The 21,150-nt window shown below is 30.8% G+C and overlaps 1 protein-coding gene and 1 long non-coding RNA gene across 5 annotated transcripts in view; one reads left to right on the top strand and one right to left on the bottom strand.

The window, feature by feature from the left end:
• Positions 1 to 21,150, bottom strand: part of LOC148627323 (TBC1 domain family member 30-like) — a 59,605-nt gene that overhangs the window by 9,818 nt on the left and 28,637 nt on the right. For 2 of the 3 annotated variants that reach the window (XM_088571351.1, XM_088571370.1), the window contains 6 exons: positions 18,523 to 18,708; positions 15,914 to 16,082; positions 15,052 to 15,223; positions 13,336 to 13,441; positions 12,236 to 12,476; positions 9,332 to 9,364 (listed from right to left, as the gene is read on the bottom strand). In XM_088571351.1, the coding sequence (XP_088427477.1) occupies positions 9,332 to 9,364; positions 12,236 to 12,476; positions 13,336 to 13,441; positions 15,052 to 15,223; positions 15,914 to 16,082; positions 18,523 to 18,708 (907 nt within the window). The remainder of the gene's footprint in view (positions 1 to 9,331; positions 9,365 to 12,235; positions 12,477 to 13,335; positions 13,442 to 15,051; positions 15,224 to 15,913; positions 16,083 to 18,522; positions 18,709 to 21,150) is intronic. The other variant, XM_088571360.1, reaches the window with a different exon arrangement.
• Positions 3,356 to 6,001, top strand: LOC148627325 (uncharacterized). Of its 2 annotated transcripts, XR_015920527.1 has the most exons (4): positions 3,356 to 3,483; positions 3,958 to 4,122; positions 4,794 to 4,875; positions 5,871 to 6,001. It is a non-coding gene; the product is annotated as an uncharacterized LOC148627325 (long non-coding RNA). The 2 variants fall into 2 exon arrangements; XR_015920526.1 differs by lacking the exon at positions 5,871 to 6,001 and having other exon boundaries at positions 4,794 to 4,962.

Genomic DNA, 21,150 nt, shown 5'->3' with positions numbered 1-21,150 from the left:
AAACAGACCTCAATTCTTATGTTGGTAGGAATTTGATATACATGTTCTAAGTCTTGCAGCCTTTATCAGGACCTAATCTAGACATTGATGACAAGGAGAAGTTTTAGTGAATTCTGTTTGAATAATACAAGTATTGATATTTTTGTCTATGTAATATACTGTAAAGTACTTTAATTTGTGGATACCATTTTTCATGGATTAGGGAAGGGAGATAAGTTCATGGATTTTTGAATTCATGGTTTGGAGTTTTCAGTATTTTCATCAATAGAAATCTCCTTTTTGTTGGGAACCAAACTTAGTGGTTTGGCCTTCCCACGAAAACCACGAAAATTGATACCCCAAGAACAATAGTACTTTCATAGTATTACAAAAAACTTCTCCCTGTCTGAGATAAATGGGAGAAGTGGGCACAAACACGGAGAAGTTTTTGCACATTTTCCCCCCATATTAAGCCCTGCTAATGTTTACTACCATTGCTACTAAAAACATGAAGTTGCATGGGTTTTTGTCCTTGGTATATACCCCTACTCATACAGGATGTTGATAACAGACAGCAACCAAAATCCTTAACAATGTATGCCCTAGCAATATAAAGCCTCAGTGAAAGAGATTAGCAGTAGACCTACAGACGAGTCTACATAAATTAAGTAGGTCTATGATGAAATTGGCTCAATTTCCTTTGAAATGTACAGTATGGTCTACATAAAATTGTGATGGATCTATGTTGACCAAATATCAAGTTTATAACACCGAAGCCAGATGCCACATTTGAAATCTATCTATACTTATGAAGACAAGATAAATGACAAAATTCGGATGGATAGAATGATGAGCTGAGGATGGATATAAAGACAAGGTGATTCATATAAACCACAACTGGTTGAGTGGGGTATAAAAAATAGTAAGAAGTATAACTTTGGGCTTGTTAGTTAAAACCTTTGATGTTAAGACTGCTAAATAATTACAACAATTACAATCATAACAGTAAAGTAACCAATAAACTGCAGCTGATGCATACCATATAACACCAACTGCTCCATTTTGCGCTTGATATCCCACAATATTTTATTCATAAAAATTCTCATAACAAAAAATATTGAATTTGTCAGCAAATTTTACCATAAAAGCAGGTTTTCTGAGGAAAACTCAATGTCAAATATAAATAATCTTCATTTTTATGACAATATGTTGCTATATAATGTAAGTAAAGGGAAAGCGCATTCAACTAGAGATATTTGGTGTAAAGTTTTTTCAAGGTCTGACAACTTGGGGACCATCACAGGAGAAAATTAAAATTGTGGTTCATTTTGAAAAAAAAAATAAATGAAAATAGGAGATGTGGTGTGACTGTCAATGACACAGTCATCCACCAAATACATGTACCAAGTAACAATCAATTAAATGTCTGCAAGTCATCTGACAGTCTTCAATCAGGTATTATGGTGGTAAAAAAAATGAACAAGCACTAATTTATCAAAATCATGTTTATTATCTCCAAATTAAGAGCTTGTTCTTCGATCCCTAAGTGGATACAAACATAACATGTGACACTAATTAACTAACACAATGGTCAGTTGAACAACTTAAAAGCTATCTATCACTATCCACCAACATTTAATGTGAGTAGCAAGCTAATGATAGGGTAGTTTTAGTCAAACTATTCACCAGCATTTAATGTGAGTAGCAAACTACTGATAGGGTAGTTTTAGTCAAACTATTCACCAGCACTTAATGTGAGTAGCAAGCTAATGATAGGGTAGTTTTAGTCAAACTATTCACCAGCATTTAATGTGAGTAGCAAGCTAATGATAGGGTAGTTTTAGTCAAACTATTCACCAGCATTTAATGTGAGTAGCAAGCTCATGATAGGGTGGCTTAAGTCAAACTATCCAATGTATTCATATAAACTTCCACACTGTTTTTAAGTTTATAATTGAGGAGTTTCTAATGAAGTTCTTAGAACCTGTGTGATACTGAAGGAACTCAACAATGACTTAAGGCCTAAGATATACATGTAATTACGTTACATATGTTATTTGAACACTTCATTTTTTAGAGAAAATTCTCTACAAAAGGATTAATTTGAAACAAAAACTTAGATAGATGCCGAATTAAAATATCAAAGACCCATAAAATCTATGTGGCCATTGCTATGAATGCTGCATATTCACTTCTATCACTCACTTCAATCAGAAATATTTCATGAAATAATATAGTTCATTCGAATTTAAAGTGACAACTTCTATAAGACGATATCATTTTATTCATAATGAAATCTTGTATTTGTATCATAGCATTAAAACTATGAAAATTAAATATATTACACACAAAAAAATGAAACTCTAAAATCTAAGGATATATGAACACCAAATCACAATAATCCATGAGTGTCTAAAGGGACCATATTTTTGCCCAAACCATTTCATCTCAGAACATTTAATCAGAGAATTATCCTATTAATTTTGTAGGTGATTCAAAGGCCATTAACACTTTATACAAATATTTGAGAAAAGTCTTAATGGACATTGTGTTACCCTCCATATTCAAAATTAAATAACGAAGAAATATAACAGTGTTTTGGAGGTTTTATGAATCAAAATAGGAGTAAATAAAAACATGTAATACATACATAACATTATAAACCAACACAAATGTACAATGTATAAAATGTTGTGAATTGTGGAAAAATGTATTATCTAAATTTGGAATTCAGAAAAAAAATAAAACATAGTTTGTAAAACTAACCAGAACAAAGGGAGGTGTTGTAATTTTACCTTGCCTTCTCTAATCTAACCCCTTAGCCATGCAAACATGACTAACCCCCTCTTAATAAGAGTTGATATAACAAATTATTTTTTACTTACATTCAAAATCAAAAACAAAAATCAAAATTCAATAATACCTTGTATGGAGTAAAACTTCAAAATTCACATGTATGTGAAAACTTAAGTTACTTAAGATGTTTATTAAGTAACTAAAGCTTTACACAGAATGAAATAAAGAGTTATCAAGCTGTGGATTTACAATGTTTACGACTTCAGGGAAATCAGACTGTCACTGTAGTATACAACAATTATCATTAATTAAAAATACTCGGAAGACTTATATACCTCATTAAATAGATACCATTAGATGTAAAGTAATGCCAACTTACTTAAAACATTGAAATGCATTGCTCTGAAAACAACTAGGCTGTAACAGCGTTCCAAAAGCCTCAGGCCACAATCAATATGTGAATTTCACAATTAACTCCTTGTACCTAGCATTAAACATGTGGTCGACACAAATAAGACAGAAAATTTAAAAATCACCACACAAGATAACCTAACGTTAATCACGTGGATACAATATTGATCAACAAACAGGTTCACATGACACATCAGGATGAAGCCTAGTCGTTTTTTCTTTCTCGTTTTCCACGTATTTGCATGTAAAATTGCAACATGTTGCACTTTAGTTGTGATCATGCATAGAAAGAGGCTGGTAAAGGATATCATTTTACAATTGGTGCTGTGACTTTATCGTCTCATTTTACTGTTGTCAAACTCTCATTTTACTGTTGTCAAATTCTTCATATTGTTACATAAGCTTGGCAGATTAAAAAGAATCAATGTGTTTTAATGAATCATGCATTCTGGGTGTAAGGTTCAAGTAACATATTGTTTTTTTCAAATTCATTCTTATTTATTTGTATCACTTCAACCTATTTGTCTATAGATTAACAAGAACCCATTTAGCAAATAATTTCTATAATTTCTACAATTATGAATTATGTGTATATCTTAACAAAATGTCAGTTTGATTGTTCAGTGAAAAGAGAGGCTGATCAGACAGAAAAAAAACTCTATTTGTTCAAATCAGTTCTTATGTATCAAATGAAAAGTAATTTTGAGTTATGGAAAATTATCCATGAATAAGTAGTAAAATGTTGAAAGAAAAAAATAAAATCTATTGTAGACATGAAGTTGCATACTTTGGCAAGCTATGTATACCCCCACTTGCACAGGAAGCTAATATAGGGTAGCAACCAAACTTGCTTAAAACATATATCTACATAACACTGCATACCAAACTTGAAGTCAATCTATCCAATGGGAGACCATTGCAATGGAATAACAGAAGGTGATTCCAATTTTATACCAGCACTTGAGTGAAGATATGATTTATTATGCTAATCAGATGAAAACCCAGGAATTTATTTCAGAGGACATAAAGAGAAAAAAATCAGTTAATAATACACATTTTGTTAGTACTGTCTACAAAATTCAATTTCTTAGGTGATTTATTAGACTATTACTGCCTATATCATTTCACTCCCAACACAGAATAATTTTACTTCTCCAAGGTAGAGCAAACTTTACAGATGCCAATTGTAGTCTACTCATTACTCCAGTTTTTACAGACAACAATGATTTCTCAAGTTTACTTTAACCTTCTGCTTTCCTAGAGGCTACATTTTCAATCAAAACAATTTAAAACAGCCTTATAGGCAAAATTTAAAGTATTTAATATTTAACAGACCAATTCTTATAATCTTTCTTTTTATTAGGTTGTTGTAATGAAGAGTATTTTAAGACTTCAGTTATACCACTGTTATACTACATTATTGATTATGTGTAAAGAAGCAGTAACTGAGGTTCCTGTCACAACAGTTGTTGAAAAAGTTGTATCTAATCTAGACAAACTAATCTTCATACACTACATTGTTATAAAATTTATCTTTATGTCACTATGGCCTCCTTTTCAAAATATGCAGATTTATTTTGAAGCACAGCTTTCATGTTCATTTACAGGAAGAAAACAAAGCTGAAATATGGTGTAGAAGTGTTTATGGTTGTCAAATCTGCCTGACAGAACAGATTATGACAGATTTCTGTATGTAAGAAACTTAGGCAATAGTCATCAGAGCAAACATAAAATAGAAACTAAAATACTGCTCTTTTTGTATTGTAAAATAAAGACTTCTGAGCTGCATTCTTGTGACTTTTTTATTATGTTTAAATAAATGTTACTATAATATCATGGTTGAGCATGTACAAGTTCCCATTGTAAAATCTAAAAATATATGCTTGCATTTAATGACCATTTATAAAACTGGATACATACTAACCAGTAACTACTGTTAAAGTATTATTGTTCATGGTTACCAATTTTCGAGGGCTGGGTAAACTAGGAAATTTGGTTCCCAACGAAAAGGATACTTCCCATTCATTTGTAGGATAGAGTTGTCAAATCCACTAAGAATCTACAAACTGATAATTTTTCAATAAACCACAAAAATTGGTACCCTTGAATTAAAGTACTTTCACAGTATATGATACTGAATGCAAAATTGTACCATCAATATTGTTATTCAAAAAGTAAGGGAGGTAATCAATATACCAAACCTTCCAAAATAATTTAATACACCAAAATAAGAATACCTAATTTCTGCCTATGTATTTTAGATACTGTAAACATATTTAAGTTTGTTGAGTACCAATTATTTGTGGTTTTTGCAGATTTGACAAACTACAAAAATTTGTTTCCAAAGAAAAGAAAATCTCCAGTTTAATAGTATGATGGAGTTAAATCAACTAATTCAAGAATCAACTGACAACTAAACCACAAAATAAAAACATTTCAATGTACTACATTATAGTATAAAAGACATCATATCATTGAGTGACCAATGAAAATAGTCCACTTATGAACTTACGACCTGTAAAATTTTCCCACAATCAACTACCATAATTAGAAGCTCAAAAAGGGATTTTCTCAAGCTAAGCAATTCTCTAACTTAAAATTACTATTATCTGAAACATCATTAGAACTATTTCACATATCCAATTATATGGGTTCTTTCCTTGTTGACTATTCATATTTTACAGTACTAAGAGAGGACCAAAACAGGGAGAAAAAAGGGACAATTTAAAATTAAAGAATAGCTTGTCACAGATAACACATCTATTTACCTTGAAAGTAACAAAGATTCAAACTGTTACTTAAGTGTAATACAAGGTATACCATTCAATAACAGTAAACTATAAAATATAGATATGAACTAACATTATATTCTGTAAGAAAGAAATTGATTGAACAAAGAAACCCTTGTCAGTATATCATAAGTATAAACTAACTGTTTGAATGTACATGTATAATGTTGTAAATATCTACTGAGTTCCTAGTTATGTTTGTTGTACATGAACAACCTACAATCCCACTTATTTGAAATTTTAACTGCTCATTGCAGATAATTACAGCTGTCAGAAAAATAACATAGTGACCAATTACTGGTATGACTCAAGGACATTGCTACATACATATATACAAAAGCACCAATCATATAATTTGCAAATTTCAATGGCTGTACACATGTTTTAAGGAGTAACCTCTCATCAGCAGTATTAGAATCAAATTTAAAGGAAGATCTAAATCCAACAATTAATTGTATACAAGAAGTACTCGAAACTAAAACACCAAATCCATCACCAAGAGGTTCTACCATGTGCAACAGAAGGAATGAAGCCACAGTGTTTTAGGTACATGTATTTTGTAATTTGCAATGCTAAAAATTTTGATAAATATGATAAAATAAAATCTGATATTTTTCAGGGTCAAACAAGTCTAACTACTTGGTTGGTGAATACCCTCAGGGACCTTTGGTCCACCAGCAGTGGCATCGACCCAGTGGTTATAAAATACACAAATATAAATCATATATATTGTAAATTATTGAGTAATTAAACCCTCCTAAGCAAATAGTACAATACTGTGATCCTATTCTAACCTACATCTGAGCTAACTAGAACTCTCTTTAATTGGTTCAAAATCCCTGTTGCAACATCTTTTACAACTTGTTGAAGTAAAAATTCCTTTTATTATGTGCATCTAAATATATGGTAATCTAACACTGGATAAAGTTAAATAAACATCAAGCAAGATGAGTTGTGGATAACATTATTTCGAACAGCATGCTGAAAATTCTCCAAGATGATAACTATATATATATATGTGTCAAAAACTTGTTTAAAACTTAAATTCCTGACAATATGTACATCTTCATATAATAATCTAAAACAGCATGCAGTTTCATGAGAATTGACCAAGTATTTAAGGAGGAGTTGTAGACCATTAAATCATTAAGAATGTTTTATTATAATACTTTTCATAACCTACATTACTTAAAATTGTGCATTTCTTTAAGCACTGCGTAAAGTTTCATTATATGAGCTGTCACCTAAGTCATGTTCAGAATAGGTAAAAAAAAGTAACTTCATAGCCTTAGTTTTCACAAAACTTGTCAAAATATTAATATGTGATAATATGCATGTGAAAAGTAAAAGAGATGAACAGATACCTTATATAAGTACCCTCAAGTTGGAATATAACAAACAGCTACTTTTTGAATGAAAAAGCAGGAAAAGTAGTTCCTTTAAACCTTTGACTGTCCTGTACCTCTATAAATAGGACAACCTTACAACTGTCCTGTACCTCTACAAATAGGACAATCTTACAACTGTCCTGTACCTCTATAAATAGAACAACCTTACAACAATTGTTCGTAGTTATTTTCTTTAAACTTTTGACTAAATTTGACCTCTGACTTATTTTCACTATTAAATAGACTTTTAGAGAAATCTACAAAGACAGTGATAAATAGCAGTGTAAGCTTCCACTGAACAGCTAGTGTATTGTCCAATAATTCCATTTTATTTATCTAGAATTAATTGTCCAGTGTTGATTGTAGTATTGACCAGTACAAGTTCCATCAGCCTAGAGCAAAAAGCATTGATTTGATGTGAAATGTGTGTTCCATCATGGCAGGTTCACCAGAAAGAATATAATTCTTATAGAAAAAAATAACTGTCAAAATTTCTTATCAGAGTTCTTGGCCAAGAACAAATTTGAATAAGTGTACAAAAGTGATATTTTTGTACCAGTATTTAAAATGTCACGAATGCATCTAAAATTGTACTCAATATGACCAACAAAAGAATTCATGTGGTAATTTCTATATGGATTCAAGAGTTTGTAGACTGGCACCATATGTGTTCATCATTAATATCAATCCAGGTACAGCACAGCTATTCTTTGATGTTTCAGTGAAGTATTGTTATCAAATGAAACATCAAAGATGAAACATAGTCCTATAATTTTATACAATGCTAACATACTTTTTTTAATTAAAAAGGAAACAAACCAGATATGATGTGTCCAGAGGACATGGATATCTCACCACCAGAGGGCATGGATATCTCACCACCAGAGGACATAGATATCTCACCACCTCTTAACTAAAACAAAATGGTATTAGCACATGAAAAATAAGTCTCACAGACAGATTTGGCTAAATAGATTTTTGATCTGTCTGATAGAATGGATGTTTTGTCTTATTACTATGCTCAACAAAAAATTTAAAGATTCCACTGTCCAAATGAGATTTTGTCTGACATTGCCTTTGGTCAGACATATTTCACCATAACTGCACACACACGGTACGACCAATGCCTTTGGTCAGACATATTTCACCATAACTGCACACACACGGTACAACCAATGCCATTGGTCAGACACATTTCACCATAACTGCACACATGGTATAACCATTGCCTTTGATCAGACATTTTCACCATAACTGCACACACACGGTACGACCATTGGCTTGATCAGACACATTTCACCATAACTGCACACACACAGTATGACCATTGCCTTTGGTCAGACATATTTCACTATAACTACACACACACGGTATGACCAATGCCTTTGGTCAGACATATTTCACCATAACTACACACACATGGTACGACCAATCATTATGTTATCTTTAATTATTCTAAAGAAGGGTTTCCAAGTTTTGACTGACATGAAACAACAAACCAAGAATAAACTTCAACTAAAAAGAAAAAGGATGACTAGTGTGTAACTTTATCACAAAATACAAACATTATGCTGAAGCTGCATACCAAATTTCAATCTGATATCAGGAAATGCTTTCATATCTACTGGATTAAAATTATTTAGATCTACATACTACTATGGACATCAGCAACAATTTATTAAAAGCTCATAAAAGCACTTGCTTCGCATATCTTTTCTTTTCTCTATTGAATACAAACAAAACCTCAATCTCTGCTCAGAAACATTTCATAAAAATTCATTTTCCAGTCATCACAATCATCTACTACTTGCAATTTACTGTAGCATATTTTTACCACAAAGACATTTGAAACTTGATGTATGTCTTACCATGCAAACTAATATTTTTAACTGTTGATAAATAAAACGAAATTTCTTAAATATTTGTAACAAACAAAAAAGTTATGAGAACTAAACATTGTATACTTACTAGTTAAGAAAAAACACTGCATCATTTTCCTAACTATAGTGAGACAGAGAAACTATTGGTAAGACCCACAATCAAAACATCACAAAATAAATTTAAAATTTAGATCATTAGATCTTGTCCCATTTTCACCCTTTGTAGTAATTTCTAAGGAAGTTAAACAGCATTGTGTATTTACTTGTGAATTAGTAACCTAAATGAAACTACCCACTTATAAAACTATTTAAATCAGATGACAGGATGGTTTAAATGTACAGCTTATTTCATGGTACCAGCATCATAATTATAACCCATTAAAATAAACTGTTACAAGCAAAATGTCATGGCCAAATGATTCTATTTGATATGTAAATTTTTAGTAAAAATTGGTTTATCATTTTAGCATGTTAACTCCAGGAAATTCAATGAGTATAAAATATTTCAACAGTATGCAAGCATTAGATGTAATGAAAAATTATAACCCTGAGGTGATTTTATCATAGATAAATTGTGCTGAAAGTATCACCATAGATATACTGTAAATTCAAATCCTTTTGTCTTCTCATTCATGTCTGTGAGATCTCCATTTTATTATTATTTTTTTTCGATGGAATCATAGGTATTAAGTTTTGGTAGACTAAGCTGAACACATGAATACATAATCAATTCAAAATTGAAAAAAAAATTAGCTTAATTTTAGGAGCATGCTTGTTGATAATTTTACCAATTAAATAATTCAAATTTGCTGAAATGCTAAGAAACTTTTCTATACAGGATGAATATCTATACACAAGAAAATGATACTTGTCAGAGTCAACTTGTCATTCAATTTTAACATGGTTTTCAAACATTTAACAGATTAAAATATTAGGCACAAACTCGGCAATATGGACTTGAATTAAGAAAGATCCTTACATAATATCCATTTACAGCAACCTGACATTGATTATCTTTATTTACTCCTAACCTTTCAACAAATTTCAGCAAAATCCATAGAGCTGATTAAGAGGATTTAAACTGTTTTTTTAAGTTTTTAATAACTAAAATCTTTAAGCTGGATAATTTCATAATTATCTTTCTTTATTGCACAATTACATATGATTCCAATTCTTCCAACAAAATTTCATCTAATTTCATCTAAAGTGGAGTTGTGCTTACAAGATATGAGGACAGACGAAGAGACATTCTGACATGGGGTTTCCAGTATCCAAAACTTTATTTGCAAGAGGCATAAAGATAATGTCTTATCAACACTAGTATGAAGTAATAGGTTAGGAGAGCAGCTCTTATTGAAATGAAAATAATTGCAACTGAATCATTCTGGAGTTAAAAAAACTCATTCACATGCACTCACATACCCAATGTGTCAGATATTGGACTCTCACATAAAAAGTACTTGAAAAAAAGAGAAAATTCAAAGGGCTTTCATTCAAAGAAAATCTCAACCATACATAAACTTCATCATGGTACATTGTAGACTCACATACCAAAAATCAGTTCAATATCTGAAAGTGTTGAGAAAAAAATTAAGATAACTATTATTATTATGAAAATTGCATTTGGTAAAAATCAGCATAGCAGAACAAAACATTAACTTGATCTGTAACTCATCATGGTAGAATCTCAAACCAAAAATCAGCTCAGTAACAAGCATTAAGAAAAAAATTTGGAAAACATTAACATCTCCAGTCATTTAGAAAAAAAATCCAGAAAACTGTTATTTCTGTAAAATTTCTGTAAAATTTGCCATGTCCAAGGCCAGGAATTTCAGTAAAAAACTGGGAAGCAGAAAAAAAAACCATTAACTTGATATGTAACTTGTGATGGTAAACTCACATACCAATAATAATTGGTTCAAAATATATTTCAGCCACAAAATATCCCATCTGCTTTTAAGGTGATTTGAACTATTATGACTTAAAGTCATGATCAGTGAGTGTATTACCAGTTTACATGCATTAATCTTCCACAAGTCACCTTCCATGGAAATTTCCCTATTTTGAAATACTTTGAAAAAAAACAAAAGTTTTTTTGAAAATTCAATGTCTATTTCTGCTGAGCAGAAGCTACACTATAGAAATGTCAACAAGTCCACACATATTTCCATAAGAAGTAGGGGAAAGAAAAACGACATAAAAACCTACTTAAGAAGGCAAGTAAGTATCGTGAGATTGAATCCATCTCAGTGGGCCCTGCTGTAAATAATTTATATCGAAATTATGTTGTTACAGTTTGGTATAACCAACATGATTAATTATAAATTCTATTTTTAAAGAAAAAAATTTACAGTCTGAAAATAATGTATTACATCAAAAAGCAAAGAAAGCAAAAAGTCAAAGTTCAAGGCCAAAGGTCACAAAACCTGATATGAGATGTATTGTCTGAAAGTAACATGTACTTTGATTTCAAAGTTAATGGTTAATCTTAAAAGACAAAAAAGTTTCAGCCTAGAAATTAAGTGGCAATGTAAAAAGCATTACAAGTCAAAGTTGATGGTCACAGGTCATCACCAATGGTATGTAACACAGTAGCTCTTAACCAGTGCAATTTAGTTACACTGTTTGGTAAACAAAATTTAAATTTCTAATTAAGTAAAAGCTAAAAATAAAAGAAGGAACTTGGTAAAATATTGATTTGATTAATCACAAAGGAATTTTATCAAATTTTCATAATCCACTTATCTATCTGGTCAATGTAAGATGTGAGGTGGCATTAATTTGAGAAAATTTATGTACCCAAAAGAAAGTTCTATTGACTCTATATGAGATTCATGCCTCCTGCACGGGAGACTTTTTCTGTGGGTCAAAAGGTAAAATTACGGGAGACTACCCCAAAAATCGGGAGGGTTAAAACCTATGAAAGAGTGATATATAATATCTACAGAACATAGATTATTACAAGGAAGTATGATAATGAAATGAATTTTACCTTTTGCCTTGCCTGCAGAAACTGGTACAGGGAAAAATCCAGGGAAACAGTTAATAGCCTCCAAATCTTCCTCATCAATTTCTTCTTCATCGCTTGGTAACAACATGTTGCTGAGGAAGGATCTATTTTTGTTACTGTTGTTTGTATTGGCTGAGCTACTGAAGGGACGAATATTGTATGTGTATTTTTCTCGTAATTCTATCAAAAGATGGGAATCAAATGCTGCTGTTGTGTAAATACTCTGAAAATAAAAAAGTTATTCAATAAAAATACAAGATGCAAAATATTTTGTATTGTATACAACTGAGTTATCCCTCTTTCATCATAGATCGTGTAATTGTATTATCTCTCTTTAATCAATCACAAACAAGATGAGCAGCAAATAAAAATTGAATAATATTCAAAACAGCACACATTCACTACAAAATTATTGCTTATTTAAATTCTAAATCAAAATTTAAAAAAATAAACTACAAAAACTATTAACAAAGTTTAGTTGGTGATACCCTCTGCTCCCCTTCCCAGAAACCTTATAAGATACCCCAAAAGTCATTAAGATGGGGAAAAAACAAAATACGGGGTGCACAATGGCATCATATGATAAAAAACATGAGAAAGTTTCTATGAATTCCATTTAGCAATTTTAGAGGAAGATTAGATTTGGATGATCCCATCCCAAGTTGAACAAAGTCCCTGTATATACCTCCTATTTTGCAGCAGGTAAAATGAAAAACAAAAGTGAATCACAGATAATATCACCACCAGTAATATGTACAGCAAGTTTTAAAGTGCTCAACATTATGACAGCTTTAAAAATAAAAAAAATATCTTAATTTGAACAATTGCAATGTCTTTATATAGTTTCTTTTTCAACTAATTACTTTATAGTATAAAACAGTTCAAATGTCCTAAAAACATGGATAAGTTATTCTAAGAAATATGCATTAATTCGGTTAACTTTTATCCAATTTGGCTTACTGACAGGTTTGAGAAGAAAATTTGGGCATTTCAGTATTCGAGTATTGAGACTTAAAGACTAGAGTTATCTCCCTTACAACAATGACCTCGAGTAGCAGTGCTCCATTAAATTCTAGAAGTACCTTAATCAATGAGTCAGCAGTGAACATTTTTCCAGCCATCATGTCCTGAGTTAATACTCCCATTAATGAGTAAAACTCATCAGCACTTCCAACAGACAGAATTCTCCTGAAAATACAAAAAATTGCTTTGTAATTAAACTGGATACAAATGCAAGTACACATAACTCTAGTCTTTCCAGGGGAAAAAACAAAGAAAATGTGTTATTCAGCACAAATGCCTTGATCATAACTGATCAATCAGGATCATACTACACTGTATTAGGAAACATATCAAGATGTATGTGTGTACCTGGTATAAGTTTTACTACGATACACCTTCATAATACTCAAATTTGTATGGAGACAAAGACAACACAATGACAAGAAAAAATTATTCCTTAAAATAAATAAGTGGATAAAAAAATAAAAAAATGTTGAATACGATGTAAACTCATGGACCTCCCCAAACCCCATTTTATTTCAAGCTTGTTCAGGTACTGTTTCTGGGTATCAATATACATTATAAATGAAAAGTGTGTTCGTTGATGGGTTTTTTAATTGGTAGGGTTTGTAAGGACATCACTATTTAATCATGCAAATTTGACCTTTTATCAAGAATTTTAATTTGTGGTTTATCTGAACCATAAAACCATAAAAACTGGTTCCTTCCATAACATAAGCATGATAAAGGTGAATACAAGATACAGAATTATTCAGCCTCATACAAGCTGAAAAAAATTCGAACTAATTTATTTGTTGACAAATTGGAAGGCAGACAAACAACAGGTGTATAATATATTCATGTTCTCTCAAAAATATCTTTCTATACAGACAATCAATGAACAAATCAAATTAACCTTAGTATTGCTCATTTTTCACGGTTGTATTAGATATTTCACATGATAGCTGTTACATGTATACAAGTGGTTAATACCACTTAAGCTGCCTATGGGATAAAGAGTTTATAGGAAAAATTCCAAACTGGTAAATATGCATTAACTAACTTAATTTTTTAGTATAATATCAATTTAAATGTACTGATCAATATATCTTCTATCTAGACTTGTAGTTCTCAGTAGATATCATCAATAGTATTACAGAACAAGCTTAGACATTGATTTATTTTGAAATGTCAAGTAAGCCTATGTAATGACATACATAAACTACTGATTTTAAAACCCTTGATAAATCCATTATTGTGAAACAAGGATCTAGACATTCTAATGACATTCAGCCTCTGGGCACATGAAAAAAAGTCTAAGGGTTGGTATAATGTTTATATTTTGAAGTTCAAAATTCCCAAAAGAATGACATCTATCAAATATTAAGACTTGTAGTTTAATAGAAAAAAAGAATAAATAGACATATATAATAACTGACATTTATATGAGATAGACATAGCTGCTGTTATGAAAGTTATATGAAAAACTGAAAATCAATCCTTATGTCAAATTGAATAACAAAAACAAATCATTTCAAAATAGCCTCTATTAATTTTTCAAAGGAATGTTTATATTTTGGTGAAAATTAAATACATGGTTTGATCAACAACAAAATTAGAGGAAAAAATAGAACTCCAGGAACAAGAGTTCTTCAACAGCAATACCTAACTTCTGCCTACGTATTTCTTCAACAGCACTTCACATAAATAGTAAGGAGACAGTTGTAGGATCTGAAAACGTAAGTTATCTTGGTTTTTTTTCACCTTCTTGTTTACCCTATTGACTTTTGACCTACCTGGATAATTTTCCCCAGATAGCTAACCCAGTTCTAAGTAGGATTTCTGATCCCTCCAACAACAGAGAATCCCAAACCCTGAGAACTATATCCTTTGGAAGACATGTAGCGAACATGGTAAGGAACCACTGCATAGTAAAAACATTGGTCAAAGGAGGTTCATAACAAGCACCTGAAACAAAGAAAATATCAAAGATGTTGCAGAACGTGCATTGATTTAAATTACATGAAATCAGAACAATGGATAAGTTCAAGGCCATACAAGAATGTGGGTAGTACCAATACAGCCTGGACCTTATGTATACTTTCCATTAATATTTGTATGATCATGGAAATCACTGATAATAAGAATAAAAGTCATTTTATCATTTATATCAAATTTTAACCATTTTGTATTGTTTAAACATAGGAATTTGTGTAAAAAGTTATAAAAAAATAACTAAAAAGACTTATAAAACAGGATAAAAACTACATGTATCAGCATATTTCAAACTTTTTTCCCAGCCAATCACAGTGAGCAAAATACAAGAGAGCTGATAATGTACTGCTAGACTTGCTACAAGTCCCACTTTTGTATATAGATATGATAGAGAAAATCTATGTACTTAACCTCTCTGATAACACCATATTAATTGCTCCCGTAATAATTATTAGATTTGCTATCAAAGGGATATTTGCAATGAATTAACTTTTTCATATATTCTTTAATATACAGAGAGGGACTTGTAGCAAGTCTAAAGCATTGCTAACACTTCCAAATTATGAGCATCATTTCCAACAGAATGATTTTGAGTCATGCCTGTTTCAGATGCCTTACATATATAATGTTACCAACACATTATCCCTATTAAATATTTCATACCAGTAGTATTATCTTGAGCAGCATTTTGTAGAACATCTAGATGTCTTGACAACTTAGGAAATGTAATTCTTAACAAATCTCTGAATACAGCCATATCAACAGACAGGGCTCTGAGATTGTTCATATAATAACTCTCAGGTAATACATGGTCTATAATGTAAATCATCACCTGAAAATAACAAAAGACTCGATCATTTATACTAAGATAGAAAACCTTTAAAAAAAATTCAGTGAAACCTGTCTGTAGCAGACATTATATTCTCAAGTCCCTTTTTATCAGTTTAAATGCATTTGAACTTGGGTAACTGAATAACCATCTAAATCAACAAATCCTACAGGCTAAAGTAGAAAAGTTATTTTTGTTATTGAATGGTAAGTTCGTACACAAATTGCCTTTGAACATTTCAGGATTCATTTATTAGTAAACGAGCATTAATGTGAAGAATACTTCAACGGGTCATAGTTTTCCTTTTCTCGTTTGTCTGCCCTGGACTTGACTTTTTATGAGCAACTCGGCGGGTGTTTCTAGAAAAGCAGAGGACGCTTATCCTACCGGTGCACCTGGTCCATGCTCCCAGTTTTTAGTGGAGTCCGGGTTGCTCATTTGCTTTTGTTACTTTGTATATATAATTTTTGTTACTTTATGTTCTTTGTTGTGTATGTCTGTTTTCCATGTGTAATCTTTGTCCCTGGATTGCATTCTTTTGATTACCACTATAACCTTGGTTCCCTTGATTACTCTTCAACAAGTGAAAAAGTGAATCTCCTTACAAGAAACCAATCATCTAAGATCTTTCTTAGAAGGAAGTGTAAGAATCTATTTCATCTAAATGAAAAGCAAGAAATTGTAAAATATTTATATGATATAAATTAGTTAGAATGGAACCAATAACCATAATTTGGTTATGAGTACCAAAAAATGCTGATTTAGCGAGTTGGCTGACCTTACTCGATACTTGAGTAAAACCTTTGAGAACTCATGGCAAAAGTGATTAATTACCACCTACTGACTTCCTGTTACTACTCAAGATATTACCCATGTTTTTTTTAAGTAATTTTTAAATATTTTTCTAAATTTGTATGTGATCTATGAAAACAAAAATGCCATTTTACATGTATGTGAAATACCAAAATAAATTATTGAAATTAATTAAACTTGGGAAAATAAATAAACCACTGCTATCTATACAATAAATTATTTTCTGTTTATTGCATGTGAATTTTTTTCTGTATACTTAAGCTGTACCAGCAAGATCAAGCAATCAGTTATAAAAAAGAAAATTACTTTGCACTAAACTAAAAACCTCTGGTCATTCAAATTGATTGTTTTTTGCTGAAAATTTGTGTGGATCAATCTAAAACCATAATCATTTATATAACCAATCAAACCTACATCTTTATAGTATAAAGTTACTACAAACAATCCATAGATCAATTGTACATATCTCAGTAGTGATGTAAAAACATTGTGAAAAATACAATATCGACAAAACATGAGTAGGATGATGGCTAGAGGTAATTTCCTCGCCAGTGGACAATCCTCAGTCATTTGAATAGGATCATTGTTCAATATTACAGAATATTGATGAGATAAAAAATATTCCAGCTAACCAGGAGTATTCTCCTTAGATGTAAAATATACTGATTGATATGTCTAAGCACACATTTCTATGCCATTCATATCTGTAAATACATTTAACATCTAAAAACAAACTATCTATGATAGCTGAGTTTGTGATACCATACAAACACAGTCAAATAAAAACATTTAGTTGAATTGAACATCAGTAAGCTATTTTTTTTTTTTTTTTTTTTTTTGGGGGGGGGGGATTTAGAAGAGAGCACCAACAAACATCATAAACAAAAGCTTTAAATGCAAAACTCATGTAAGACAGATGGACAGACATATATACATGTACTTCCATGATTTGATGGTTCCATTAATTCTGGCTTAAATAGTGATGATAATTCTTCATGAAGTACACTACTTGTGAGAACATGATATAGGAATAAATGACATTTTTAGGACATTTTGAAACTCAAGATAACTTCAAAATTACCATAATTATGATCACAAAGAATTTCAATATTTTACAGTGATAAAAATAAAACAATACATGTTTTGTGAATTTGTCTATGTCTTTGTTACACAAGTATGTTTATTTTGTACTTTATTTCCTACATTTTGCTAGTGATGTTTTCTGTTCTTTGTGTTCAAATTAACTGTCATTCTTAATAGTACATGCATCTGAGGATAATTGAATATGCACCAAAATTAAAAAATGTATCTGCATCTTATTTTTTTTTCTTTCAGTGTTCCTACTGCCTGATATTTTCTATCACAGGCTACTGCCTTGATACTAAAAAATATCCGCAATTTCCAATGCCAATGCTACGTAAAATCGACTATTGTTATTCTGTAAAAAATTTTTTTAAAATGGAATCATTCCATTTTAACAACTGCTCACCCTGTATTATTTTTTTAATATGAGACAATACTACTCAAAACTGTGTCATCTTTGTCTGAATATTATAACTTTGTCTTATTCAAACTAAAATATATACATGTATATATATATTTAAAAAAAAACTATGCTTATGTCTATTACTTTTAAAGCATCATCCTCCCTCCTTTCTGTGACATCTAATAATAATGCTGCTATTACATTAAATCCTTGACAATAACCAATAGATTTATTCCATCTGGCAAATCCTAGTAACACTCGCTTCAATGAAGCACGATCCTCTTCATTTTCATGGCCACTAAAACCACTACAACCAGTTCTATGAAGATCCTGAACAATACAAGAAAATGAAATAAATAAGTTAAAAACCACTACAACCAGTTCTATGAAAATCAAACAAAATACAAGAGACTAAAATAAGTCAAACGATATTGTCTATACAAAACTCAATAAGTGGCCTTGGGCTGACTATTACAACGTTATTATTGGTATACATTGTACATTGGTATGAACAACGTTATTATTGGTATATATTGTACATTGGTACGAACAACGTTATTATTGGTATACATTGTACATTGGTATGAACAACATCATTATTAGTATACATTATTATGGGTATACATTGTATATTGGTATGAACAACACTATTATTGGTAGACATTGTAGATTGGTATGAACAACATCATTATTGGTATACATTGTATATTGGTATGAACAATATTATTATTGGTATACATTGTATATTGGTATGAACAACATTATTATTAGTATACATTGTATATTGGTATGAAGAATCTAAATATATTTATGTAATCTGGGTATAAACTGTAATTATGCACTGTAGAATACCAACGAAAAGAAATAAAAGAAAAAAAGATGTTTCCGTAGTCTTTGGTATGTTACTTAATATGTTTTTCATTGTCACAATGTTTACAGGCTACTAATTATTGGTATTATTATAACTAAACCCTGGTGGCTGGTAGTTTTAATGCAGAAACAAGCAAAAAACACATGTACTGTGGGCAGGCCTGAAAAAATGCACCCAATGTCATTGATGTGATTCAGAGGTTATACTCAACAGCAATACACAAATTAAAATTTAAATGAATTATCTCTCCTCACAATTATGGTGCCTTGTCCCTTAAAAAAATTGATGTTGGGAAATTCTTAAATTGAGAACCCACAATTTGAGGAGAAATCTACTTGAATTTCAAGTGTTAGCCATGAGGATAGATCTAGCACATGCTTATCAAAATTGGGTAGGAAATCTGTATCCTATATTTACAACCCCTAGGTCTCATCAAAATGCCACTGCGTAAATCTCAAGTTACTAAAAATAAATTTAATAATTCTTACTCTCATTCTGAAAATAAATGACAACTGCCATTGATTCTGAGGCAATTATTGTCAATTGTTTTACAGTAAAATGATTTTTGTAGTACTGCAGTATTCAAGCAAATTAAACAATTCAAATTAAGTCAATGATTGACGTAAAAGAACCATACAAACAGTGCATACTATGGTTAAAATAGAACAATAGGTTCAATTTCGTTAATGAATTGGAATTTAACTAGGCAGTAATTGTTTTACTGAATGAACATATTGAACAGAAACTCCCACTCAAATGGAAGACGTCATGCAATAATTTCTTTCTACAATGTAAACACAGATTGTCTTTATAAATCCTTATAAAGGAATAATGACAATTTTAAGCCAGTGACAATATCCTCCTAAGTAATGGCAAGATTTATATAAGGCCAGCCAGAATCGATGTATCATAAATAAAAAGACAGAGCTTTGTTTAGTTGATTAGATTAGGGTGTGAGAAAGGTAATGACGATAAAGCTAGAATATCAATAGTATTATAGTTTGGTAATTAAGATTTGCTACATAACTATACAGGCAGTAGAATAAAGATCAATCCTTATCAGATTCCGGAGAGATATCATAGCAATATACAATGTAACTTATCAAAGGTCTCACTTCCAGGTCAAATGGCCACCCTTCAGTGAAGTACCGAAAATGCACTGAACCTAGACCTATGCATTGTAAGCGCATAATTTGTGTGTGTGTGTAGATAAAAGGCATCAAAATAAAGTTGTGAACGTGTAACTAAAAAAATCTTATTTGTAATTTACTACCAAAGTAAATGAATATTGCTACCATGAGTAATTTGCCTCCATACTGTCAGTTAGCAGAAAAAATGTGGATTTTCAGTATTATTCATTCAAGTAAATTCTGTGAAAAACTTCTATCATCATTCCACCATTAGTGTAATGATTTCGAAAGCCTTGTTGTCCAAGCTTCACAATGGTATTCAACTTCAAGATGTCATTTGTTCTGGGAATTCACAGTGGAACTTTAAAAATTACTTTTTAACTATGTAAAGTAATAGAAATGTTACAAGTGTTTAGTGAGACTTAAACAGATCCAGACATAAAATTGAAACCTATCCAACAGTAGAACTATTTTTAATTCATGATCTAGTACCATCATCTTACTGAACTTGTTTGTCAAACTCATTGTATTTTGTGGTTGTGCAATAAATCTATAGACTATTGTTGTTATAATCAAATCTTGACTTAACTTATTTATCAAACTTGTACCCCTTTGTGCATATTACATATGTCATCTGTATGTGTAATCTAAACATCCCTTAGACTTCTGTATAGATAGGTATCACTGTAAATGGTTAGTTTACTCCATTAAAGGATACATGATTAAACAAAATGTATCTGAGACTTAAAATAAATCTTGTAACCAAACATA

This window comes from Perna viridis, chromosome 1, assembly GCF_037379345.1.
Source record: "Perna viridis isolate PV_CMFRI_1.1 ecotype Kerala chromosome 1, ASM3737934v1, whole genome shotgun sequence".
In the NCBI taxonomy this organism is placed as follows: Eukaryota; Metazoa; Mollusca; class Bivalvia; order Mytilida; family Mytilidae; genus Perna; species Perna viridis.
This window is presented reverse-complemented; position numbering and strand designations above follow the sequence as displayed.